Genomic DNA, 27226 nt, shown 5'->3' with positions numbered 1-27226 from the left:
ATGGTTCTCTTTCCTATCCAAAGAATATTCCTTCTTTCCAGTCTAGGCACAAACCACTGAGCTCTGTATTTCCTCTTAAACCACCCCAGCCATGAGCTGTTCTTTGTAGCTGCTTCATGACACACGTGTGCACGTGCTGAGGAAAGGAAGGACACTAATTAGTATCTATTTCAATTAATATCTACAAACCACAGGACAAAGACAGGACACATTCCAGGGTTTTTTTTTGTCCTTGCTTGTCTTTATTTCAAAATCATCTTTAGCTTCTGCTGAATAATGATTCATTTCCAAATGCAAAAGATCATTTAGCTTTGTCTTCTTTATTAAGACTTAATTATTTTTACAAAAATAGAAAAGCATTAGCCTTTATTAATTTTTAGTTTAACATATAGTTCATTTCTGCAGGAAGGAGCATTCTGGGCTGCAGAATGTTTGATTTATTGTTGATGGTTGTCTAATTGTTAGGTCATAGCAGGTCTCCTGGTCACCACACAAATTATCAAGCTTTTGCTATTATATGTTTAAATCTACACAGATGTCAGAAAATGTTGATCTGAAAAAGTTACTTCAGGATGAACTTTCAGGTTGTAGCAAACAAGGTCAAGAGCCCCTTTAAGAAGGAGACAATTTCATTGCCTCCCAGTTTGGATTCTCCATAGACACGGTCCACAAATGAAATGGGAACCTGTTGAAACAAGCAAAACTGTTTTTAAGGTTCAAAACCTCAATCATCAGAAATTCTGTGAACTAAAGAATGGCCTTTGAGCTAGAGCTTGTTCAGGCATGGGGAGGAGGCAAGCACCAGGCTGGCTTCCTTTGTGTCAGTTCTTACCAGGGCTTTAATGATGCCCCATAGCTGGGGAGCATGGAATTACTTGGTTTATCACCTTTAAAGCTGATCCAAAGACATTACTCAGTGGCTGGATGATACATCCAGGCAGAGCAAACTTAGCAGCTCACAAAGCCTCCAGCATCTCCTTGTCAGCCAAATTGAGAGCCTTTGAGTCAGTGCCTCAGGAAGCACAAATCTGTCCCCACCACAAAACAGCTCAACCTCACCGCTGCCTGGGAGATGGCTTTGGAACATGACAGTGAGTGTTGTAGAAACGAGAGCTCTTTTTATCAGTCTTGGGCCATTTCATAGATTATTTGCAGGATTTAAGGGCATTTAACACATTAATTTTGGTCTCCTTTATGACGTGACACTGTCCAGATGAACTCACTACTCATGAGATGCTGGGAACATTCTGCTTTCAGTCCTCTGACCACACACAAGGGACACATGACAGGACATTCTGCCAACCTGGTGTTAGAATATTCAAGCATTTCCATATATGTTTGTCTGCAAAATTGAATTACTTCAGGACTAAAATAAAGAACTGAAATTGCAAAAGGCATTAAAAAATTGGCTTGGTGTTTTGCTGGCAGTGTCAACCAGAAATCAGCTGGCAAGAGGAACACACAACCCCAGCCCCCTGCATGTGTGCCAGAGGTTCTCTCACATTTCCAGGAGGTCAGGCCAGGACAGAAGAGAACCCAGGACAAGAGGATGGGAAGAAGATGCCCAGAAAGGCAGGCAGAGAGACTCAGCAATGACTCTGCTGTCTTAGCAGAGCCACCTTGATGATCCCAGTGACAATCCTGGCAACTCCACACAGCTGGTCTACAGGGCATGGGCAGAAATCACTGAATATGGAGGCAGGGCAGGATGGCACAAGTGGCATTTCCTGACCAAGATAATAAATGGTTAATATCTCATCTAATGAGAGGGCTCCAGTGTTACTCTTGAGCACAGCAATTAAGCACTCTGTTGTTTCTGGACTTCTGCCTTCCTTGCTTCCTTCTATCATTGCTCTCAGAGGCACCATTTTCCAAGGCTCTATTCCATGTGCTGGAGGACACCGCACACGTGGTGAAGTACAGCGAAAACAGGAGAGATGTGCATGCAACTCTGCAGGTACAGCCTGTGTCAGTTCTCATCAGCCAATTGTTCCTTTTAAAGTGGCAGAGCTCAATCTCAACTTAGCTGAAGAAATATTTTTCCCTCACAGCCACATTTTACAGCTGCATCAAAACTCCCATTCTGCCTGTGGAGCTGCAGCAAACCAGGAGTTAGATGTGCAAGTGTCACCTCTTTTGGAATCCCAGTATTACTATCTGGATAATTACAAAATATATAAAGATCCTAAGTATTGATCAGGAAATAGTGTATAAATGTATTTGAAATGTCATTGAAAACTGTCCTCCTCTGGGAAGTGACAAGAAAAACTGGTAAAAATACAATAATCTTGTTCATATGAATGCGTCAGGATCTGAACAGTGTAAGCTCGTTACAGGTGTCACAGAGGAATCTGGAAGACAAGGCCAAAGGAGAAGAATGAAGCAGTTTTTCATATGTCAGAGAGAAATCCCTTCCCACATGTTAGGGAGGGAGCAAAGGAGGGAAGAAGATGCTCCCCAGGGAATGTACTGGGTGGCCTGTGGAGGGTGGTGTAAGTGCCCACCACAAACCAGCCCGTGCCCAGCAGGGACTGGGACACTGCAGCCCTGCAGCCTGTCTAGCAGGCTGAGAACTGCAAGACAAATACTTTATATTTGATGTCATACAACCACTACAGGCTGTCAGAGGTGACTGGCAGGGTCAAATAACAGGCAGCAGCCAGCAGAGGTACAAGCAACACAAGATTCTCAGGTTTTTTGAAGCCAGAGAAGTGTGTTTTACTCTTTTAAAATGTATATTCAATAAAACCTCATCTCAGCCCAGGTTTCAGTATCTTGATGCAGGTGAGGAGTTAATTCAGCAATATTAGGAAGCAAAATGTGAATGCAGCTGGCTGTGGAGGCCAAAGAGCTTGGGCTCAAACTCCAGCTACAGACAGCACAGGGATGCTGTTCCACAAGCGAAAAAGGTGGAAGAAAAGAGCTGCTTTGTTGTGAGGAAATGCTCTACTCTGTGTCAGTGAAAAAATGCCACACATGAAGTTTGGAGAGAGAGAAGTACAAGCACCAGAATTCTCTGACAATTCATAGTCCTGGAAACGAGGATGAAGAACTGGCTCTGAGATTCTCCTGCAGAGAGATTCCCAGTGAATTATCTTTAAGGAGACCAGCAAGAGCAATTCAGTGAAATAAAAAAGGCAGCAGACTGCTGGAGATAGAGAATCTAACAATTGCTTGGAGTTTTTTCATTGACTGTAGACAGCACATTCAAAGAGTTTAGAAGCAGGAAGTTGTGATGGCTGAAAAGCTGGAAAATAACATGGCAATAATTGACAGAGAACAAATCTGAAATAGAATCAGGCTGCTGGAGAAAATTAAATGATTTGTAAAGACTTGAGTAGAGATGTCGATACAATAGGAAGCAGGGAAGAAAAGGCTCAGAGCAGCTCTGTGGTGTATTTTGACTTCTTTCCCTCCTTTGAAGAACCTTGCAAAATTGTGTGCTGCTAAAGAAATGGCAACAGGAAGAGGGAAGGATCTGAGAAGCACATCAGCCAGGGGAATAAATAACTGCAACTTCAGGTCTGGCATTCACCTGACAAAGCTGGAAAAAGAGAACTCCACACATGTAATTTCTTTATAGTAATTTGAAAATCTTGGCTGCTTCTTGGAAGTAGCCAGAAGTCAGCAATCTGTGTCTCCTTTAAAGGAAAGCACAATGTACTTATCCCAGCTTGCCCCATACCTCTCCAATGGTGTATCCCAGCTGTCTAGCCCGGACAATCATCTCCATCTGGAAGACGTATCCTTTAGAAACACACTTCTCCATTAGTTTCTGTAAGACTTCTTTTCTGTACAACCTGTACACAATTCCAAAGAAAATGAAACCTGAAGCACAATTTCTGGAATTTAGAAATCCAGACAGCGTGTAGGAATCTGAAGTGCAATCACTCAGCTCATTACGATTTATAAAACTCTCTAACGAGGTCATGGGAACAGCAGTTCTTGCAATCTAATCCACTACTTCTTCCACCCTTTCCAAATGATTTCCTAGTCCACAGTAAAGAAGGTCTGCTCTTACTCCAGTTCCTTGTCTAGCAGTTTCTTAATTTCCAGTAAACTTTAGGAATTACAAACCAGACCCATACCTGAAGCTCCCTGTTAGATCTGATGCCCCTGGTCTCAGCAAGACCTGAGTCAGAAAATTGGCTCCACGACTGTGAAAGAAAACATCAATGTTAGAGTTGTGTAGTGCAAAAAGATGGGCACTTATTCCAGCCATTAAAAACCAGGAAAAATCCAAATCCACTCCCTGTGATACCACCTCCAGATCAGACTGCAACACAGCTTGTGCTCCAGATTCTTTGCAGAATAAATAAATCACCATTAGCTTCTGCCTGTTCTCTGAAATCAGGTGCTGGAGAGGGGACTCCCCAGAAACTCCGTGATTCCCTGGGGGTCCCTGTAAGCCCTGCCAGGGCAGCCTCAGGTGTTCAGAGCAGCTGGACAGAGCCTTGGGTTGGGTGAAACCCCTCCCTGGTGCTCACTGCCACTGGAGCAAGGCCTAAGTAATCACTGATTGACACTGATTGTGCCACATCACTCTTAGCTTGTGACTCATGGCAGTGTCACCAGAGGGGTTTGGCAGGGCATTCGCTGGGGACAGAAAGGAGCACTCCAGCTGTGCAGGCTGAGCGTGTCCTTCACACCTGACACGCCTCAGAGTCGCAGCCCCTTCCCTGGATGATGGAACTGGATCTCTGTCCCAACCTGAGGCTACTGTTCCCATCCATTTTCCAAGTCCACCCATATCATTCCAGTCCTTCTTGGTGGATTTTAACCAAAGAATTTGCCAGTAGTGGGTGCTTCTGGTGTTTCATGTGATTCTGCAGTGCCCAGCAGGCACAGCAGTTCTGGGGACTAAAGACTCAGTTCAGCTTACAGGGATGGAGTACTTGGAATTATTATTTATAAATAACAAATTTCTGGGTAAAGAGCTGAAAAGTACTAACCTGATTAACTTTCTTTTCAAATCCCAGCCATACACTCCTCCATCTCCTTTATATCTTGTTCCAGATACAATATCAAAATTGCCTTCTTTCTGCTTTCTATAAACAATTGGTTTTATCAGAAAAACTGGAGGAATGTTTCAAAGTACAAATTTCAAAGTAAGAACAATCAATCTTCCAGTACAAAATCTGTATTTTACAGACTTTTGAACAAATAAGAAGAGAGGAAAGCAATAGTTAGGGTGGCTATGAACATTATTTAAACACCTGTTAATTGTTCTCTTATAAAGAGCTACTTCAGGGAAATCTTATAATTACCTTTTATCCGGTATGACATAGAATTTCATAGACTGCCTCATAAATAATTTATAAAGCACAACTTTCATACTAGAATTGGCACCTACCTGATAAACTCTGGAATAAATTTTGGCTGAAATGGAAGAAAAACAGATCAGAAAAAAGGGCAGGAGTAAAATAACAGCAACCACTGAAAAGTGAATTATAACAGACAGTACCCACAGTACATAAAATCCAGCCTTACATGGTGGGAGAGGTCAGCATCCATAATAACGATGAAATTCCCAGTGGCATACTTCATTCCATGGATATAAGCAGTGCCTGATGGAAACAGAAATAACTTCCCTCACTCTTTTAACGTGGAAATGCACAGACAAACTTCGCTTGAGGAGTGGGTCACTACTTGAAATGTCATTTACAAAAGCACCACATGCACTTAGGAGGCACAGGAAACAGGACTCAGGTTCCAAATCATCACCAGTAGTTCAAACTCTCATTCTGTGCTCCAGTGGATGCAGGGCAGGAGGGAGGATCAGGTTTGAGGTTCAGGGGAACATTTTATAAACACACTGGGATTTTCATATGTGCATTTTTTAAGCTTGTTTGTTTACAAGCAACTTGATGAAAACATGTTTCAGCTTTTGGGCTTTACAGTGATTTTTTTCTGGACCTTTATACACTGGATCGATCAAAGTATGCAGCAGATTTTTTTTTTTGTATTAATCAGAGTTAATAAGGACTTACCCAGGCCCAGCTTCCTTGCTCTGGGTCTCAGAAGCTACAGGAGATATAAAAAACACATAAATTACTTGACATATGGTTTTAAAAAAGACTAAAACTCCCCATATATTTTTTTTCTTAAAACAATCTTCATAAATTCAACTTAATCCAGAAATACTTTAAGAGGCTTAGCATTTATGCAATAACAGATTGGAGAAGTATCTGACTGCCACTAAGTAAATGACAGCTTCTTGTATATAACTGAGGGTTATGCAGTAAGATATTACATAGATAAAAATAATAAATAAAAAACTCCTGGTCTTGAGGAATGCAATGATTAAAAACAAAGCACGAGCCCAGCCCAGCTTTCATCTTTCCAATTTCCTTACTGCTGCAGTCAATTAAAATGAAATGAAATCTTATCCAAACCCCATCTTTTCCCCAGGCCTGCACCAAGTACAGCAACACCCACCAGTCATTGCTGAGGAGCACACAGCAATGCACTAAGTACTTACAACATTTTGCAAATATCAATTCACGATTTTGCGTATTTGTTCAGAATGCAGCATTATGAACTATCATGGTCTTACACTTGTCTAAAGTGGGGTACAACAAGGATGTAAAAAAGTGCAGAATCCAGGGAATCCATCTCAGTTCTCAAGGACTTATAGTACTTTCCAATACAACAACTACAAAAAAAAAAGTAAAAAAATTCCGAATACACAACTCACTATTTTATCTGATCCATATATTTTTTCCAGTTGCTGAGCAACTTCCTGTGTCCCATCCGGGCTTCCATCATCTATGATGATAATTTCAAAATCGATTCCACTGAAACAATAATTATTTCCCAATGAAATAATTCCCATGACATTATTTCCCATTTGTGCCGCCACCGTGCCACTTTATGGCCGTCTATTTCCCAGCCCTACAGACACGGCTGTCGCTCCTCAACCCCGTCCAAACGCCACACCGGGAGCGTTTATGCCGCTCCGAGCCCCGGCCATCCGCGCCCCGGGCTGTCCCGCGGCCGCTGGCGGTGCGCCGCCGGTACCTGTCGCTGAAGGTGCGCGCCAGCAGCCACACGACGAGGGGCAGATTGTCGCGCTCGTTGTAGGTGGGCAGCAGCACCGACACCCGCGCGGGGCCCCGCGCCGCCATGGCGGCAGTGACGCGGCGGAAGCGGCGGGGCCGGCGGGAGCGGCGCGGCCATGGCGGGAGCGGCGGCGCGGCTGCGGGCCGAGATCCGCCGGCGGGAGCGGGAGCTGCGCGGGCTGCGGGAGCGGCTGGCGGCCGAGCTGGCGCGGGGGGACACCGCCGAGCAGCAGGAGGACAGGGAGCGGGAGCAGCAGGAGGAGGGAGCCTGCGGGCTGCGGCAGCCCTCGGCGGCCGAGCTGGCGCGGGGGGACGCGGGGGATGCCGAGGATGAGGATGGAGCCCGCGGGATGCGGGAGCGGCTGGCGGCCGAGCTGGCGCGGGGGGACTCGGGGGATGCTGACGAGGAGGATGAGGATGATGATGAGGAGGAGGAGGAGACGGAGGGAGCCCTCGGCTTCCCCGCGGAGCTGCCGCCGCTGCCGGCGCGGTCGGCGCTGAGCGCGGCCGAGATCCTGCGGTACAGCCGGCAGCTGGTGCTGCCCGAGCTGGGCGTGCGCGGGCAGCTGCGCCTGGCGCGGAGCTCCGTGCTCGTGGTGGGCTGCGGCGGGCTCGGCTGTCCCCTGGCGCAGTACCTGGCGGCGGCCGGCGTGGGCCGCCTGGGGCTGGTGGATCACGACGTGGTGGAGACGAGCAACCTGCAGCGGCAGGTGCTGCACGGCGAGGCGCGGCGCGGGCGGCCCAAGGCGCGCTCGGCGGCCGCGGCGCTGCGGCGGCTGAACTCGGCCGTGCAGTACGTGCCCTACCGCGGGGCGCTGCGGCCGCGCTCCGCGCTGCGCCTCGTGCGCCAGTACGACATCGTGGCCGACTGCTCCGACAACGTCCCCACCCGCTACCTGGTGAGCGACGCCTGCGTGCTGGCCGGGAGGCCGCTGGTGTCCGGCAGCGCCCTGCGGCTCGAGGGGCAGCTCGTCGTGTACAACTACCGCGGGGGACCCTGCTACCGCTGCCTGTTCCCCCGGCCGCCCCCGCCGGACACCGTCACCAACTGTGCCGATGGCGGCGTGCTGGGCGTCGTCACCGGCATCATCGGCTGCATCCAGGCCCTGGAGGTGCTGAAGATCGCCTCGGGAATGGGCTCCTCCTTCAACCAGTCCATGCTGATGTTCGATGCCCTCGAAGGGAGATTCCGCAACATCAAGCTGCGGCCGAAGAAAGCGGACTGTGCCGTGTGCGGGGACAATCCCAGCATCACCTGCCTGCAGGATTATGAGGCGTTCTGCGGTTCCTCTGCCACGGACAAGTGCAGGACTTTACAGCTGCTGCCCAGCCAGGACAGGATCTCTGTGCACCAGTACAAGGAGCTGCTGGATGAGCAGGTCCCTCACGTGCTGCTGGATGTCCGCCCGCAGGTGGAGGTGGATATCTGCCGCCTGGAACACGCTGTCCACATCCCTCTGAGTAAACTGGAAGAGAAAAATGAAGAATCTATGCAGTATTTACAAAAAAGAATTTGCGAAGAAAAGCAGAGGACTGATGACCAAACCTCTCTCCCTGTATATGTTGTTTGCAAGTTAGGAAATGATTCCCAGAAGGCTGTAAAAATTCTGCAGGAGTTACCTGCCAAAGAATTTGGTTCTGTGTTAGCTAAGGATATTAAAGGGGGGCTCATGGCTTGGGCCACTAAAATTGACTCAACATTTCCTCAGTACTAGAATTTTAAATGGTGAAAAAACCCACACATTTTCCTAGTAAGTTCTATAAGGTTTCATCTTCTCTGTGTAATGGCTAAATCACATGGAAAAACCAGATAGAAATACAATGCTGCTTTTTTATGTTACCTTCCCCCCCCCCCAAAAATGCGTATTTTTGTAGCTGTCTGATTATTTTTATAAAAATGTAAATCTATCCATGAAAATGGGAAGAAATGCATGCCTTGGTTATGATTTAATAGTAAAAACTTGGCCTAACTACTGACTTGTGGACGTCATAATTTGAATAGCTCCTAATTAGCAATTTTAACCTGGAAAACGACAAGTCACAGCAGTCCTGTTTTTGGTCAATCTCTAAACTGCTTAACAAATTGAAACAGTGCATGAAATGAATAAAAAATAATTACTGGTAATCTCTAGCTGGTCTGTAGCACTATTGATCTGTCACAGGGAAGTGCCAGGACAGCACTAATGAGACCATGGTGGTCAACATCTTTCAGTTCTCTGTAGAAGCCTTGTGTATTTATGGACTAGAACAGCACCAGGGTGTTAAGAACTTCCAGAGCCGTCCATCCTCATTTGTTGGATGGCAAAGCAGTGGATTCTCCAGCTTGAATAGAGAAACTGAGGCTAACTGTTAATAAGACATAAGTTTGACCCCAGAAAGTTTGTAAAACAGAATGCTTTTATCAGTGCTTAGAAGATTTCAGAGACTGAGAGATAATGAGGAGGTGAGAGAGGAAAAACTAGATATTTATCTTCCCTTCTGCAAGGACAAAGACCTATTTCCTGAGTTTTCTCCCTGTTGCTGTGGCAGTTGCACCTCCCCAGTTGTATTCGCTGGCATGAAGAGCTCTGCACATCTGGGGAGTGTCTGTACTTAACTGAATGAAAAGAAAGAGAAATAAATAGCTTCTCAACAGAGCTGCCTGAGGCCTCATCACCTCAGCATAGTAATTATCTCCTTATATTAATTAAGGTATGGATTTCTTTACTTGCTGAGGAGGAAAAAAACACCTGTCATGACTAATCTTCACATTGTACCAAGGAAAAAAAAAGAAGAGTGCCATTATAATTAGTAGTTGAAAAGGTGTATTTTGGTAAAATAAATTTGAGAACAGCCACACTCCCAGCTGTATTATACCATGCCATGGTTCTAGCAATGGCAGTCTCATGAAGGAACAGTAGTGACTTTGAAAACAGAGTCAGATCTTGCAGTTTAGAGGACAATGGAAGCATGGAAGGCCAGGACTTAAAGTAAACTTTAGTGTTTGTGGTGTGTGCCCAAGAGTCGTTGGGTTGTGGAGGCACAGCTCAGTCACAATGTCTGGATTCTGAGGGTTTTGTGTCTTGGGGATAAGAAACCAGGGGGCCTTGTTTGAAATGCCTGAGCGGGGTTTGAATTCTTCTGTCTGTACTGTGATGTCAAGAGGAGACTGAAACGTAAAAGGCAGCAGTAGCAGTAATTCTGTAATACCCACAAGTGGATGGTGTGTCACGCATCCCTCTGAGCTGACAAAGGCATTCCTTTCAGTCATTCCAAGCAAGGTGATCCCAAGGATTTGGGGAGAAGGGAAAAACTCCTTGATTCTAAATCTGAGTGTGTAGTAGTTGGGTGTAAAATCTTTCCCCTGGTTACAGGGTTGTTTTGCATATGTGTTGTCCTGTAAATGCAGTCCTTGGCAGTGCTGGACTCTTTGAAGATAGGCTGAAAAATCAAGGATCATGAAATCATAGCTAAGCCCAAACCATTCTTATTATTGGAGGCTTATCTTGTGTTTTGACTTGCTTTAGTTCCTGAACTCCAAACATGCGGCTTCTCCGTTCACTGGGAGAAACTCTACTTTGAAATTCTAAGGGAAGCACTAAAACTTTATGACTTTGTGTTGCTGCCAAAGCACTGTTGAAATGTTGGGGTGTGTTGACACTGTGAATGAAGAGAAGCTGCTTTGGCCAAGGAGCTCTGATCGTGCTGGGCTGTGTTGTCAGGAGGGATAAGGTCAGGACGAGATCACCTTGTCCTTCGCCCTCGATGTCATGGGGTTGTTTTTGCTAATAAAAACTTAACTGTTCAAAACAAAACTTTGCATTAGGTCCTTAAAATACTGCAAGCACAAGTTTGTCCTTTTTTTTTTTTAATGCAAAAGCTTTGAGCTGTCCTTTGTGAAACTACAGAAAGAATAATGTGAGGGCCGGGTGCTAGGTGGCACTGCAAGTTAATAAACCACAGCATTCCCGAGCTTCTGAGATGCATTGCAAGCTTAGCAAGAGCTGAGGTTCCTTGTACAAATCCATTATTGTGCAGGTTTTTTGGAAAAAAGACCAGGGACATAAAACAAAATGGAGATGAATATTAATGTGGATTAGGGTAGCAAAATTTGGAGCAATGTAACCGACAGGAAAACGCACACACAAATTGGTTTGTGGCATTAACCTTTTGTAGTTTGTGTTACTTGGTTAAACATACCAGCCCTGCTCACACTGCAGCTTCAACATCTTGGTGTTCAGCCAGAGAAGAAACTATCCCTAGACTGCACTAGGGATGATTAAGGTGATGGTACCCACTGAGAGCCAGAGTCAGGCTACAGCTGGAGCCACGGCCAGCGTGTGGAAAGCAGCACCTGGGCAGGAGAACAGGCTGTACCAACACACTGTGCACGGCTCCAGCTGCTCCCTGGGACCCCGAGCTGGGTGCTCACTGCCACGTTTGGTGCCCTGACCCTTTGCTGGCAGTCACTGGAGGAAGGCACTGGCAGTGGGATGTTCCCGTGGCCCCGCTGTGAGAAGAAGCTGTAGTTTGGTTCACAAGGTGTTCCTGCTGTTGCTAGGAGACCAAATCCCTGCTGGTGAAGAAAGGTTATCTCCAAATTTAAAATGGCTCCTTAGCAATTTGAGTGGGAAATGAAGTCTCTTAGGCAAATGGGCATTCACCTGCTCAGGAGCGGTGGAAGGAGTCATGGAATCACAGGATGGCTTGGGTGGGAAGGGACCTTAAAGCTCATCTCATTCCAGCCCACCTTCCACCATCCCAGGGTGCTCCAAGCCCATCCAACCTGGCCTTGGACACTTCCAGGGATGGGGCAGCCACAGCTTCTCTGGGCACCCTGTGCCAGGGCCTCCCCACCCTTACATTTATAAAAATCTTCCTTATCATTAGTCTGAATCTACCCTTTTAAGTTTTAATCAGTTCCCCTTGTCCTATTGCTACAGGCCCTGCTGAAAAGTTCTTATTTTGTGAAACACACTTCTAACTTCACTGTGTAAGGGTTTGAAATTCTTAAAAATCATTACAATGTTTAAACTTGTCCTTTTATATATGTATTTATATGTACACATATGTATGTGCACACCTGGAGGTGTACTCCAGATGCTGGGACAGGCATTTCAGGCAGAATTTATAGAAGTAATTTCCAGGACCTGCATGTTGTCATTTCAAACATGCTTCTGAAACTCTGCTCTCAGTTTGACTTTACTACTGGAGTAGTGGGAGGTAGCAGGTGTGACAGTGATTGGAACTCCTTAAAACACTCTATAGCTGCCTTTTCATCCTCAATTAGATTATTATCTTTTTTTTTTTTCTTTGAACTAGATTCTGTCATTTATTTTAGAAATAAAACCATAACTTTACTTACCAGGCTGCTCTTGTGCAAGTGATGGAGGTGTTTACATTGCTCCATGTGACCTTGAAAATCTTAACTTTAGTCATATAAAGTTGCATTAGCCTTTTGAAAAATACCACTTATCAATATTCCAACCAAATAAATGCTGTATAAATATTTGTAGGAGTTTCACACTTCGCAGAAGTGATGGTGGTGGTATCTTCATCCTCGTTTCCTTGCAGATCCAGCAGCCTGCTCTGGAAATGAGAGGCCACGGCTGCAGTGCAATGGATTGAGTATTTTCCTCTGGATCTAAAAAAGAACTTCCCTGAATATTTTATCCACCCTTTTAAAGTCGGCTGGTGCGGGTGGATGCTTTAGGACAGGGAATTGCCGGGAGCTGCCGGGAGCGGCCCGTAGATGGCAATGCAAGATCCTTGGATCAGGCACATTCCCGCTCCGCATGGATGAAAGCCCGTTCCGTTCCCAAACACTGACTCACACCCCGCAATTTACGGTGTTTCTCAGTGATTCTTGACTCTTCCAGCAGCACGGAGCCACCTCTGGGGCCAGGTGGGCATCTGGGGCACTGTCCCTCTCCTAGTGAGAAATACGGTCGTACACAAGTGCAGCAAATGACCAGAGCTGCATTTACAGGGAACACTTGTCCTTTGGCTCTGCCTGTCAGGAATGTGCAAAAATGTAACTGTACCTCATCACAGCATCCCAGAATCCCAGAATCCCAGAGTCACTGAGGTTGGAAAAGACCTCCATGAAGCATCGAGTCCACTCTGTGCCCGATGCCCACCTTGTCCCCAGCCCTGAGCCCTGAGTGCCACCTCCAGCCCTTCCTTGGGCACCTCCAGGGATGGGCACTCCAAACCTCCTTGGACAGCCCCTGCCAAGGTCTGGGCACCCTTTCCATGGGGAAATCCCTCCTGAATTCTCCTGGTGCTTGCAGCACTTCAGCTGTGGGCCGGAGCTCCTGCTGTCAGTGGAGGGCGAGGAGGCAGCAGGGACAAAATGCACCGGCAGCTTTCCCCAGGCCCCTCCTAAAGGAGAGTTTTCTCATATCAATTTCAGGGCTTTTGGAAACCTCCCCTCACTCTGCCATGTGATGCTTTGCAGCCTTAACTTTGCCCACTCATGTTGTCCCCAGAAATATTCCTCTCCAAATTTAAAGTCACCTGCAATTGCGCTGTTGGGTTTGGTTTGCATGAGGATAATATTTATCAATTTCCCAAAATGTGCTTTTCTTTATGAGTGAAAGAAACTGAGTCATCTTTTCCTTGGCTGACCTGGGAGCTGCCATCGCTGTGAAAGCTACGGATGATATCTCTCAGCTGCTTTGTGACATGAGGTGCATCACTAATGAGAATGGGAGCAGCACTTCAATTTATCGTTCAGCCATTCTGTGTCAAAACTTAATTTCTCTATAGAATTAACTATAGATATTTATGCTGGTGCCTGCTTTGTTCCTGAGGTAGGCATCATTTAAATTATATTGCTATCTTTAACAGAAAGATAAACATTATTATCTTGCTGACCACTTCACTTGCATGACTGAGAGCTGCCAAGTTTTTTTAAAAATCCCGATCTCCAGATGATGGCTGGGAATTTCTTATATTCCAGGTCAGTCCCCTGAGCAGGCTAATTGTTGCAGTTTACAGCCCAGTTTTTCTGGAGCTACACTGAATGTAGGAGTTAAATTATGACCATAATTAAAGATGGCTACAAAGCTGCTGTCATTAACGAGGGAAGCTGACGAAGGAGGAGCTGAGACCTCAGCCTGACAGAGTCACACAGGTTTGTGTGCCCTGCCTGGCTCTGGGGCTGCACAAGGCTCCAGCTCCTGTCACAAGGCCTACAGGGATAACGAATGAATATTTATAAAGTGTAGCAAATATGCTCTAATTACCCTAATTGGCCTGCCGTTGTTCCAGTTATGGCAGAACTTTATTTCTGTTCAAGTGACATTTGCTTCTGGTTTAGTTCCTGCAGGCAAAGAGAAAGTAAAAGCCCTGCTGGAGGGGGCAGAAGATCCCCTGATATTCTGATCCTGAAGTTTCCTCACCACGCTCCTGGCAGGCTCCTAGCTAATAACATTCCTCATCTCGTTAGGGATTTCTGTGGAGTATTTCCAGGGATGTGAGACCCTGGGAAATGACAAACAATGAGCAAAAAGGGAGGGAGGACTAGTTTTATTGTTAATAATTTATAGGCCAAACTCTGAACATTTTCAGTGTGGCAGCACACAAAATTCTCCTTCACTTTATTTGTGGTGTAGAAATGTATCTTTGTTTGTGGTGTATGGTTTTGCACAGTGAGTGACAGCCACCAGACAAGGAGCCCTGCTGAGGGCATGGCAGAGGAGTGAGTGGGTGAATCTAGTGGTTTGCATTTTCTGCTGTGGCGATAGAACTTTGGAGGTGCATTTTTGTTGACAGGGGTGACATTCACCTGCTGTCATGAGCTCTAGTTCCATGCCTTCAGAACGTTTGGGGCTCTGCAGGCTGCACTCCCTGTGTCTGTGGGATAGTCCAGACCCACCAGCTCATTGCACTTGGGATTTTTTCCTCCCTGTATTTTGGTACTACTACCCTCTTTTGGATAAATAGATACTAAATCCGCTGTCAAATCTTGCATGAGGTAGCCAACAGAACTATTAACACAGAAAAAAGGGGCCATGTAGTATTGTACCAACTCCTGGTAGTAAATGGTGAGTACTGACTCTGGAAATGGTGAAACCTCCAACACCCCAGCCAGAGTCAGCTGCTCAGGGCAGGGGTTTGTGGCACTGACTGATGTGAGCAGGGACTGATGTCATGGTCTTCCAAGTCACATTTGACACTTCTTTTATTGTCTAATTTCTTGTTGGACAGTCAATTCACTCTATGTAAGTTTAGGATTATCTGGTCCAGTTTTCAGCCTGTTGCAATCCCAAAAGAGGGATGTGAAATTTTGCAGCAAATATTGCAGCAAACAATGCTGCTTTTGCATCAGGCTGAACTGCCAGTGAAACTCTTCCCACAGGAGTCAGGAATGTATGGAGCACACCAGGTTTCCTTCCCAGACGCGCATCTGATGATGTGGGAATCCATGATTCAGCCCTGCATGATTTTTTTGTTTAATTAGGCATTGCTAAAGACTCTGACTATTCAGTGACACTCCTGAAGCCTCCGACTGTGGAGATCTGGGGTACTGAATTACAGTGGGAACATTGTAAAGGGTCAAATGGAGACAAGCTCTGAATATCCTCTACAGAGAATTTTTTAAGATCTTGACCTGTAGTGAGTGCTAGCATAATATAAATGATTTCAGCTCACCTCTCTGATGTACTGTCAGAGAAGCCATGTGGCTCTGCCTTCATTTCTGTGTTGCACCCACCAAGGGGTTTGTGTTGGTTTTGAGGGAGGAGGAGGAGGGTGGAAGGGGAAGGATTTTGGAGAAAGTAATTTAATGTACTGCCTTACCTGGAAATTCTGCCTTCATCAGGGATTTTTCTTTCTCAGTTTTCACGGATCCTTCGTGTTGTCTTCTGAATCTGACAGATTCTTTGTTAAAATATTTCAAAGTTCTGTCCCAATGAACTCTGATTGTGATTCTTGGGACAACATGCATGAAGGAAGTTTCCCTATACAGTCTTGTACCTGGATTTTCCTGCAGGGGGATAATTTTCTTTGCTGGTGCTTTCTGGCACATCCTGGGCCTGCTCAGAGCCGAGCTGTGCCCCAGCCCCACTCCTGTGCCACCCTCCACCCCTCTGTTCCCGAAGGAGCACAGGGACATGCAAGGAGAGCCTATCACTTTATTAATGCAATGAATACAGCTCCTGCTGTGGGATTCCAGCTGGCCAGAGCACCGAGCACACGGGGCAGGAATGAGAGCAGTGCAAGCCCCTGCTGCCGCAGACATGCACCACGGTGGGGCAACTCACACAGCCCTTCTGGCTTCAGCAGAGCATCCCGTGCTGGGATTGGAACTTTCCTGGTGACTGCACATGCTGGTAAAAGGCCAAAAAGAAGCGACAGCCCTCAGCTGTGTCACAGGAAACAGCCAGCTTTTGAGTCAAGCCATGATTTTCATGAATTCGACTAAAAATCCAGACAGCAGGTTGTAAGGAGGCGCGGTCGCCTGAGACCCCAGCGTTCGCAGGAAAGCTGGAACACAGCAGGTGGGGCTCACACCAAAGTTGTGCTCTTAAGCCTCCGAGCTGGATTTATTTAGCACAAGGACTACAGTAATTATTCCCCCTGTCAAACACACCAGGGTGGTTACAGCCATTCAAACATGTCAAGATGGTTACAAGCATCTGCTGCCAAGTACAACATGACACAGGGTAGGTACATCCCCAGCAGCTTATCTGTCCCTGGCTTGGGCAGAACTTGCAACATGCAAGATGCTTTCACAGTTTTCCTCAACCAATGCCCAACTCCAGGGTGATATTTTAAATTTATTTTTATTGGACAAGGGCTTTAGAATCAAGCTCTAGTTGTGGGATAAAAGAAATTAAGAGATACATGAAATAAATGAGCATTAATGTAAAGACAGTGAGAAAATGAATGGCCCTACAGCATTTATTAGCTAGCAGAACATGGAAATGAGCTTCGGTTTTATTTGGTAAGTCTTGATTTCTCCTTATATTCATGTACAGCTTCTTATTTATGGCTCAGCCTGTCAAACACATTCTTAGATAAGCAACTGTTGCTCACAGGACTAATCTAATTACCAGTTCTTTTTATAACGAATGCTGACACAAAGGTAGAAGATGTATAGCACTTGTGCTGGAGCCAATGCTCCAGATGATCAAACAGTTTTGAAATTTAAAAAAAATTGGGAGAAGAATTTTTTGTCACGATGTTCCTGTTTTTTGTCCAACTCTAATTAAAGATGAAGAACAAGAGTGAAAAGCTGGTTCATTTGCAGCTTTGGCACAGAATTGCCAAGAGTTTAGACTGGATATTTTAGCACTCTGCAGTAATGTTCCATAGGCACATTTCCCTACCACAGGCTGGAGAATGCTAGAGCCCTAATTATTTGTAAAGTGCATTTTTAAAACTTTTGGAATTTTCCTTCAGGAACAACCATATCAGAACAGCTTCAAGTTATATTTTAAAGACATTTGAACAGAAAATCAGCGTGTGGTGGGCTTGGCCAAACAGCACAGACCGAGAAACTGATTTTACTTTTTTTGGGAGGACAGTGTTGTGTCCTTGGCCTTAATTTAAGCCATTATGCATTCTGACATTTCTTGCAACCTGCTCCAGAAATGCCAATAAGAAATAGTGTTTCTGAAAATGAAGATAAAGAAGCATTGGTCAATGTGATGGGGGCTTCTAAATTCCCCAAGCTCTTAACTGCTGGTAAGTAATTTTACTAAAAGAGAGTGGAAAATAGGTGAAACTCTTTAAATGAGCTCTTCTTTACCTCTAAGCACACATGAAATCAAACAAGTGGATTTAATTATTTTTTAAGTTCTGGAGCTTTTCTCCTGAGCTTTTAGGCAAGTCAGGGTCATTCCCTCTGAAATAAACGGGGTTTTGTCCTTAGCCTGCACAGAAACCAGCGCCAAACCCGAGTGTCCCACTGACCCCTGTGCTGCCCCTGGCTTCAGCACAGAGCCTGGACCGAGGTGAAGAATACATGGTTGTGCTTTAGGATGTCCATTGCTTTTTCCCGTCCTATTTCAAATCTTCCCCATTACCACCACGTGTGTAACGATGGCAGAGGTAAAGTTAATCCTGTCTTGAGTCCCTCCTGACTGAGGACAGTGAAGCACAAAGCTGTCAGTGCCCCCCCTCCATGACTCAAATCATGTTTTCTTTTTTCCTCACTGGCATCTTCCCACGGGCACAGATTTCCTGCTCCTGTCACAGAACCAAGAGCTCCATGGGAAGGGGTGGCCCCAGTTTGCCCAGCAGTGCTGGGGGTCCCTGGAAACTGCCCTCTCCCAGTTCCCTTTCAGAGCTGAGGGAAAGTGAAGCTGGGAACAGATGGTGGGGAAGGCTGGCATCTCTTCATGCATATTTCATTGGATTTGCAGCTAGTCACCTCTTGATAATAATATTAAGTGCTACAAAACTCCAAGGCTTTGTTCCCTGGGATGTTGCATTCGATGGCATCGGATCAATGCTGTAACGTCAATTAAATTTTGAAGCTGGTGAGCTCTGAGTATTTACATCTTTAGCAAGGTTATGCTATAAACAGCTCGATTCTTCTGTTCTGCTGTGTTTAGGGCTGACTTGCAAAGAAAGAGATGGTTCTGTGGTGAGTGACGAATCTTACTTGACGTTTTTTAAAAGCACAATGGGACAAACATCTCTGGTTACTTCCATTACGCTCTAAGGCATGTTACTGGGAGAGAATTTAGCCATTAATTCTGTTGTATTTACATTATTTATATACAAGAAGAACACAAAAAATGGCAGCCTGTTTAATGATTATGTACATTGTGATTCGGTTGGAAAAATGTGTATTACAAATGGCAAAACAGCCTGTCAAGTGCATAATTATATGTTGCTCTTTTTTTTGTTGTTGTTTCCAGGGAAGTTTCAATTCCTTACATCCCACTGCATGATCTCAGTGAAAGTTCTGCCCTATACATTATATGGGGACGAGGAAAGAACAGCATAGTAACAGACTTCTTAAACCACATCAGGTCCTGGTTAGAGCTCCTTTTCTTCTCTTTAATATGAGGATTACCTTTGTAAGATGCTTCCAGAGCAAATTAAAAGATGGAATCTGATACAATGACAGCAGGAGAAACAGTAACGTAAATTTCATTCATTGTCCCTAGTCTCGGAAGAGAGAGTGGTGAACAAAACCTCACTGCCTTGTGACTCATTGCTCATCTGAGACTTGGCTTTCAGCAAGAACTGTGCTCTCCTATACATGATCCTCTCCTGTTCTTGCTTCAGCTCCAGGTAGGAGCGTGAGAACGTATGGAAGATGGAGGTGACCGGGAAGGCCATGAGGAGGATGCCGCTCAGGATGCTGCTCAGGGCCACCACCTGCCCAGGAATGCTCCTGGGCACCATGTCCCCGTAGCCCACGGTGGTCATGGTGATGACAGCCCACCAGTAGCAGGCGGGGATGCTGGTGAACTCCTGCGAGTCGGCCATCTCGTTCTCGATGACGTAGAGCAGGGGCGCGAAGAGCGCGATGGCCACGCACAGGAAGAGCAGCAGCAGCCCGAACTCGCGGGTGCAGCGGCGCGCGGTCAGCCCCAGCGTCTGCAGCCCCAGCGAGTGCCGCGCCAGCCGCATCACGTACAGGATGCGCAGCGCCCGCAGGATCCGCAGCACCAGCCCCACCTTGTCCAGGTAGATGTTCCCCGAGCTCGGCTTCTTGGAGCCCTCGGAGCCCGTGTCCACCAGCAGGGTGATGTAGTAGGGCAGGATGGCGATTATGTCTATCAGCGTCAAGGGCCTCCGCAAGAACGAGAACTTGCTCTTGGCCTGGATGAATCTGAGCAGGAACTCCAGGGAAAACCATGCCACACACACAGACTCCACAATGAAAATATTGTAGCACATCTGGGAACACTCACCCTGCAGGAAAGAGGAGGAGTTTGTAATCGGCACTGGATAATAACTATTTTAGTTGGTGCGGTGACAGGAGGAGAGGCTTCTGTGTTGGTTTTCTTAAACCCAAAATATTAAAGGAATTGAAGCTGTTGCTATGGGGAAACACGTTGGCAGTTTGGAACATGCTAAATGCAAAACTTAGAAAGGCACTGCTTATTCCACAGAAGATATTCCTCGGGAATTTCAGGCTTTCTAAATAGCAAATACAAAGTCTAACAAGGTAATATACAGGAGACTGCACGCTAACAGAATTTTCATTGGACATAGAACTGGATATGATTAATTCTCTTACAAGTAACTGATTTCAAATATTTTGTAAGATTTCAAATATTCTTCATGATATTTCCCCCCCCTCTAAAGACAGCTGCAAAATCCCCATTGAAATCAATAACCTCAGACCTTGTACTTGCTCTGCTCTTCCCAGCACATACCACTTGCCATCCTAAAAGCTAACTTACCTTTTCCTCCTCCTCCCTCAGGTCAGGCATGGTGCTGATGGATAAGTTCACTGCTGTAATAGTTACAAACAAAACAGACAAACACGCAAACACCTTTCCAGGAAGGCCAGACTGGGGCCTTTCCACCATGTCTTGCAACTTTTTCATGCACAAACCAATTTTTGTCTCCTCTACTGTTTCACCTGTTGTTTCATTTTCTAGGAGGTCATCCTCCCGTTCATTTATCTCTGTGAGCTCCTCCATTTTTTGCAGGTATCTCCTTTTACAACACCAGTCCAAGTTGTCTTCCTCAATGCCCCAGTAGAGCAGCTCCTCTTGGAAAGACAGCGCACACATCTCCCGCAAGAGCCGGAGTTTTCCAACCCGCAGGAAGGTCAGGATTGTCCTGAACGCCCCTGGGTTGCGGTCAAAGAAGAATTCATTGCACGTCACATCATAATCATCACAGATGTTCAGAATGTCGTCAAAATTAGTACAGAACTTGAGTTGTCCCAAACGTGTCAAGGGGAACTCATCGAGCGTGGTCCAGGGGAGCAAGTACTTGATGCCCCCCACGTTGATAATTATGTGATGCTTCCGGTCGTCGGGGTGGAAGCCTTTGAGGAGATCCTCCTGAGGGTGGATTAGCCTGGCTCTTTGGTAAAACACTCCCTTGAGGGTTTCAGATTCTGGAAAGAACGTGTGGTTGAAGGAAGCATCTGAAGTACAGCTCAGGGCACTATAGTCATAGTCGGAATTTTCTCCGGGCATAAGAGTCATCTTGGAAGACAACTTTGCATCCCTTCACTGCTTCTGCAAGTGTCTTCTGGAACAGAAAACAGACACAGGGGGTGAGGAAATGACAGGCTGTTTGCAGGTTTTGAGCAATTGTAGTGGTTGGAGCTCAAAAGCACTTGGGAAGAGCAATTGGAAAGAAAACAGCAGTGGCTGAGCGTGGTCAGAAGACCTTTCTGGGCGAGCTGGGTTTGTCCAGCTGGGCAGCACTGACCCCATATCAAGGGCTGTGCCCGGTTCAGGAGCTCTGCTCAGCATATTTATCACACTGGGAGGCTCCTCCTGTCTCAGATACAGAGGTCTCAGTTCCCAGTGGATGGAGAGGGAAACCAGGCATAATTCCTCCATGTGGCAGGATGTTTTTGGTTCAGAGTGGAGGTATAAAAACGATGACAGTATCACATTGGGACACAGAATTCAAGTGTGTTTGGTAGGAAAGGAAATAGTATTATTTTTTTAAGTATTACACATAAAAATCTGGAGTATTTTAGTACCCATGAAGTACATAGAAAGAATCAGAAGTCGATTATGTTGTATTTCAGTAAACACACACTTCTAAAAACCAGTTAGTACAAGACTAATTTCCAAAAGGCCACCTGGAAACAATTTGGGGGAAAAAAGCTCTCTTGTATTGGTGATCACACAAACATTTGTATAGAGTTTATACACAATTAATGACATGGCAAGTCCCTTTTTATGGCCTCATTTACAAAAGGTTGCAAAGAAATACAGGATTTCCATGCAAACCTTGGAATGTTGTTTCAGTTATAACTGGCACCCTCTATGCAGTAATAGGGCTTTGTCCTTGCAGTAAGCTGAGCCAAGGTGCCTTTACCTCTGATTATAAGAACCCAAACATTTCTAGAGACAACTTGGAAAATCCTGTTCAAATTCTGCTCATGCAACACTGGCATAAAGTCCATGGAATGAAGAGAACAGAATTCAACTGGGTATAAAACACAGGAGCTGGAAATGTTCAAACTTCTGGCCTCCCAAATTCACTGCACTTCAAAGAGTCAGCCTGAAATCTGCTCCTCCATAGGAGGTTGTGCAGCACTGCTCCAAGACCTTCCATGTGCACACTCAGCCTCAGCTTAGTGCACAGAGTCACTGAGTTTCATTTGATAAGAGTATTTATTTATTAAGGAGACTGTACAATATAGAGACATTAAATATGCACCGGTATTTTGGCTTTCTAGCCTCAGCTTCACAGGAAAGGAATAAATATTCCAGTTGATTGGCTTCAGCAGCAGTAAGGTTTTGTTCCTCTCCTGGCTGCACTTACCTCCCTTTGGATGAGCACCCCAGGGATACACCCCCTGCTAGGGCCACTTGCTGAGCCACAGAACCCTCCTTTTCAGAAGCTGGGGTTTATAAACCACACCAGGAGTGGTACATACCTATTGGAGAAGAAAAACCAGTGAATACACAACGGCAAAGGACTCAAAGCACAGCTGCACATCAGTTTAAGAGCTCTCCTTGCTGCAAGGACACTTAAAATGCTCCAGTTAAAAACTCTCTCAGTTCTGCTCCTAAACTTCCCAGAGGGTTTAGGCTGAGCAGAGCAGCTCTGTGCACACTTACGCACAGGTGGCCCCCGGTCAGTTTTGGATGGAGTGCTATTTCCTGACTCCTCACTTGTACAGAACCACTGAACGGTTTGGGTTGGAAGGGACCTTAAAGCTCATCTTGTCCAGCCCCCTGCCATGGATCAGCAGAAGAAATGCCACTGGAGTGCAGGCTATAGGTTTGATATGGAGAGTAGGGCTGCCTGATGGGTGTTTATGCAGGGCTTCCTCTCTCAGACCAACTGCTGTTTTATTTTAGAATGCCTTTTCCCCTCTGCCTCAGCCATGTCTAAGGCAGGGCTGGTCCAAAGCGAATGAAGATTATGACTGATATAAGATATGGATAAGTGGGAGCTGTTAACCATTTTCCCTTCTGTAATACCAGATGATGTTGGTTAGCAACAATTTATCCTCTGAATCTCAGCCAGGAAAAATGAGGAGGCAGCTCGTCTCTGTCACTGGTTTGATCTCCCAGCACATCCACTGTTGACACAATGGGAAGAAATGGAGAGAGGGAAATGTAAATGTTCTGCGTGTGTCAGACACACGCTGTAACCCTGAGGCAGCAACTGTGAAAGAGCAGAGCAAAGAAAAAGGAATTTCTTTCTTCGCTGCCAGCTCCTCGACCTGTGTGAGACAATAAATTGGACAAATGAATCCCATGTGTGACACACTGAGAGGCTGCACTTAGAAAAGGTTGCTCCTTGGTTTGCCGTAACCAGAGCTGGCAAGCCTACAAATCCCACGTAGGATCTGATGCTCCACATGGGTTATTTTCATGTTCTTTGCCTCAGATACACGCAGCATCATATCTACAGGAGAAGAGTAGGAGGAAATAAAGGACAATAATAAACGTGGCCTGACTTGAAGGAACGGAGAAAGGAGAAAAATAAACCAGTGCATTTCTCTGTGTGTTTCTTGTTTTCCTTCTGAGGGTGCCTCGACACGATGGTCAGTATTGCTTTAGGAGAGAGATCTAATTAATGGAAGGACTTTCTGCTATTGAGCTTAAAGCCGAAACAAACTGCTTTGTTCCTCCATTGCAGCCTGATGACACTGGGGACAGCTGATAAGAAATGCCTTCAGGAGTAAAGACATCACACTGGAATATAAGGTCAGACAAACACATTAGCCTACAGCCCCAATCTTCCCAGCAATTAAACAAGATGAACTTTAAGGATCTGCTGTAAGAGTAAAATCCTCTGCTCTGCTCTGGCTAAGTCAGGCCCAAAGGTAAAAGCCCTCCTGGTCTGAGGGCTGAGCAGCATTCTGCCCTTGGAATGTTTGGGACTTACTGAAGCCCAGTTCAGCTTCCTGGCTCCCCTGCTGACAATGCGCTGTCCTCTCGGGCAAATCGCTTCTCTCTGAGCATTGCTGCTCTCATGTTTGTAAACTTACTGGGGCAGGAACTGTCTCTTCCTGCATTATCCACCCTGGGAATGGCTCTGGCTTTTAGAACCTGCAGCAACACAAAGTAACTGGCCTACAGCAAGGGCTCTGGGCAACTCTAAGGGGTGGGTTGTGCATGGGAAGTAAGAGAGAACATACTTTCAAAAATCTGTCCTGCACAAGATGATGCCCATTATGTCTGGTGAAGAAATCAAATTAGAAATCTGTACTGCACTCACTTTAAGCCAAAATTCGGGAAGGATGCCAGACTCCAAGGCAATGGGAAAAGAATTATTAAAGGTGCCCTTTTGAGGGAAAGAAACAGAACTCATGAGAAACATGCTAAAATTCCACTGCAAGTGTCATTTCCCCCCCTCAGTGTCCTCTGCAGTATTTTGAATTCTGCAGTGCATCTCTGATGTAATCAGAGCTCCTGCAAAGAGTCCTGCTCCATGGTGCAGACAATTCAAAGTTGTGCCTGGATGATAACAAGCCTGCAAAGAAGATGCAGAACTCCCCCCTAGACTCTCCTATCAATTCCAGTGCCTGCAACTCATCTCTGTTGCTTTTTACCACTTGTAAATTAAGTTTAAAAAAACATTAAAAAAAAGTTTCAGATTTCAGTGCAGATTGAATATGAATATAGTGATTTTTTGGAAAGAATTCTATAAGGAACAATTTAGCGATCCCCCCTCCTTCAGTCTTTCCTTAGTTAAGCAGGCAGCATTTCCAAGCAGTGCCACATTCAGCTCTCTCCTGACACAGGATTTCTGTGCTGTACCTCACTGCCAGGTACCTCCTGACACTCTTCAAGCCATACTCCTGCAGCTCTTTACAGCCTAAGAACAGATCTCAAACTTCAACTCTGCTTGCAAAAGTGCACTTCCAGGCACATCAGAGTAAAACTTAGAAAGGTCAATGTATAACATAAAATAAAACTCTCCTGAAAAGCAGATAAGCTGAAAAAATACGCTCTATCTCTATCTTACTCTCCTTGAGCTGGACAGATGTGGCATCTCGTGACAACCTACAAACAGAATTATGTCAAATATGTTATTCACTGTTTGGTTTTATAAAGCTGAGCCTTATTCTACTGATAATAATCAGAAGTGAAATAACTTTGCAGATAACTTATATCCCCAGGAGAATGTTCTGAAATACATTAGGATTAATAACTGCAGTTACTCTCCTGCTGTGAAACAAATTTATGTCAACAAATTTTAGCAAGTCACACTCATAGCAATCTCTTAAACATAATTTTAAAAAGTAAAGGATTTGACATTTATTTATATAGATAAATATTTTGCTGCCAAAATGAAGATATGTAGTCATGGAAGAGTTCTTTCATGCTTTTCCTGTCCTCACCCCCTCCCCAAGTCTTTTCCAATGAAGAAAACAACTGCCAGAAAGACATTGCCTATCAAGAACAGTTCACTTGATGTGTCTGTCAGTCACCAACGAGCAGAAGTCAATAAATACACCAATATAAAAGACATCCCTTAATCATTTAAAAATGAAAGCTAAAAAGGACCTTCAGATTAGGCAAGGCGGAAGAAATTGGAAACACGAGCCTCCATCCTGCGCTGTGCAGCCACAGGACGCGGGGAGCGGCAGAGCCGGCCAGGGGAAGCCCGAGCAGCACGAAGCGAGCCCGATGGATGAGCCTCGAGCGCCGTCAGCCTCCTTCGCGGCGGGGCCGGGGCAGGGCAGGAACGAGCCGAGCGGTCCCGGGCAGCAGCCGAGCCCCTCCCGCTGCTGGCGGCGCGGCCAGCCCGGCTCCGGCAGGGAATGACGGCCGCTCCCTCTCTTCCATCCCTGCGGAGGGACAGAACCTGTTGCTGCAGCCGCGCGGGCCCGTCCGCCCCGCCCGCTCCGGGGGCTCCGGGGGCTCCGCGGCTCCGGGCACCCCCGGCCGGGCGCTGCCCCCGGCGCGCAGCGCTGCCCGCGGCTGCCCCGCGGCTGCCCCGGAGCCGGGAAAGTTGCCCGAACTTGCCTGCAAGTTGCCCGCGGCGCCGGCAGCGGGCAGCGAGCGCGGAGCCCCGCGGATCGGGCGGCACCGGGCGCGCTACCGCGCTGCGCCTCCGCCGCGCCGAGCGCCGGGACCGGCGGCGGGGGCGGGACGGGCGCGCTCCGGCGGAGCCCCGACCCCGCGCATGGTGCGGCACCGGCAGCGGCACCGGCAGCAGCGCCCCGGGCCGCGCTGCCCGGCACCGGCCGCGCCGGGACGAGGAGCAGGAGGAGGAGGAGGAGCTCCCGGAGCCGAGGAGGAGCAGAGCTGGGGCCGGGGGGGCCGCCCGCCAGCCCTGCCCCGCGCCGGGAGCGCCGGCTGCGCACAGGTGGCATCCCGGGCTGCCGCCGTCCGCGGGGAACTCCTGCTGCTCTGCGAATCTGGGCTCTTTGGTTGGAGAAGAGGGATTGCAAGTGTCCATTAAAGCATAAATCCCACCCCGGCTCTGTTCCCGATCTACGCAGAGGCTCCAGGAGAGCTAAGCCCGTGCTCTGTTCCCGGGCACCCCTGCAGCGCACGGCAGCCTTTAGCACACTGGTTTATTATCACAGCTTTGGAGAATATTGCCGAGCTCTACTTCTTAATGAAATTTGTTTGACATCTGGGTGGAAGTTACTCTGTGTGGATGTAATCTCCGTTTTAAAGCAGTGAATTAAATCTCGGTGCCAGGGTTCGGGAGTCACCAGCAGCTCAGGCTCTGTTACAGACTCTTGAGTGAACGCTCCCATCCCGTGTGCTGTTGCCCCCCGTGGGTGCAGAGATCATGATGCTTCTGGGCTCTGATTTCCCTTCCCTGCCGAGGCACTGCTCTTGGAGGGAATTTCCTGCAGGTGATGTCCCGCACCTCTGCGCGGGAGGGGGACAGTCACCTCAAAGGGACAGGGGCTGTGGGCATTGTGCACTACACCCGGAGCACTGCGGGGTCTCATTTCAAGCAAAGTCCTTTGTTGCTATGGTAATACAAATGAAAAATCTATACTACGGTAATTTTAGCAAAAACACCTCTTTTTTCCCCTAAACTAAATCGGACTGTGGTTCAGGATTGTGTGGGCACACAGAAATAGTCGTGCT

General features: G+C 46.7%; 3 protein-coding genes across 5 annotated transcripts; 1 reads left to right on the top strand and 2 right to left on the bottom strand.

Annotated features, from left to right (window-relative positions):
- Positions 1 to 300: 300 nt before the first annotated feature.
- DPM1 (dolichyl-phosphate mannosyltransferase subunit 1, catalytic) lies at positions 301 to 7148 on the bottom strand. The gene is made up of 9 exons (XM_039563616.1): positions 7021 to 7148; positions 6698 to 6797; positions 5991 to 6024; positions 5491 to 5567; positions 5354 to 5379; positions 4953 to 5048; positions 4089 to 4157; positions 3686 to 3800; positions 301 to 685 (listed from the first exon to the last, which is right to left on the bottom strand). The coding sequence occupies exons 1-9, from the start codon at positions 7125 to 7127 to the stop codon at positions 581 to 583; spliced, it is 729 nt and encodes a 242-aa protein (XP_039419550.1). The 5' UTR covers positions 7128 to 7148; the 3' UTR covers positions 301 to 580.
- Positions 7149 to 7177: 29 nt separating this feature from the next.
- Positions 7178 to 9192, top strand: MOCS3 (molybdenum cofactor synthesis 3). Its single transcript, XM_019284293.2, has one exon. The coding sequence runs from the start codon at positions 7178 to 7180 to the stop codon at positions 8774 to 8776; it is 1599 nt and encodes a 532-aa protein (XP_019139838.2). The 3' UTR covers positions 8777 to 9192.
- Positions 9193 to 16565: 7373 nt separating this feature from the next.
- On the bottom strand, positions 16566 to 25962 carry KCNG1 (potassium voltage-gated channel modifier subfamily G member 1). Of its 3 annotated transcripts, XM_019284507.3 has the most exons (5): positions 25679 to 25962; positions 24387 to 24452; positions 22476 to 22590; positions 20417 to 21221; positions 16566 to 19922 (listed from the first exon to the last, which is right to left on the bottom strand). In XM_019284507.3, the coding sequence occupies exons 4-5, from the start codon at positions 21173 to 21175 to the stop codon at positions 19152 to 19154; spliced, it is 1530 nt and encodes a 509-aa protein (XP_019140052.2). In that variant the 5' UTR covers positions 21176 to 21221; positions 22476 to 22590; positions 24387 to 24452; positions 25679 to 25962; the 3' UTR covers positions 16566 to 19151. The 3 variants fall into 3 exon arrangements, with proteins under 3 accessions (XP_019140052.2, XP_019140051.2, XP_019140053.2); XM_019284506.3 differs by lacking the exon at positions 24387 to 24452; XM_019284508.3 differs by lacking the exon at positions 24387 to 24452 and having other exon boundaries at positions 20417 to 21218.
- Between the last annotated feature and the right edge of the window lie 1264 nt (positions 25963 to 27226).

This window comes from Corvus cornix, chromosome 20 (genome assembly GCF_000738735.6).
Source record: "Corvus cornix cornix isolate S_Up_H32 chromosome 20, ASM73873v5, whole genome shotgun sequence".
Lineage (NCBI taxonomy): Eukaryota > Metazoa > Chordata > Aves > Passeriformes > Corvidae > Corvus > Corvus cornix.
This window is presented reverse-complemented; position numbering and strand designations above follow the sequence as displayed.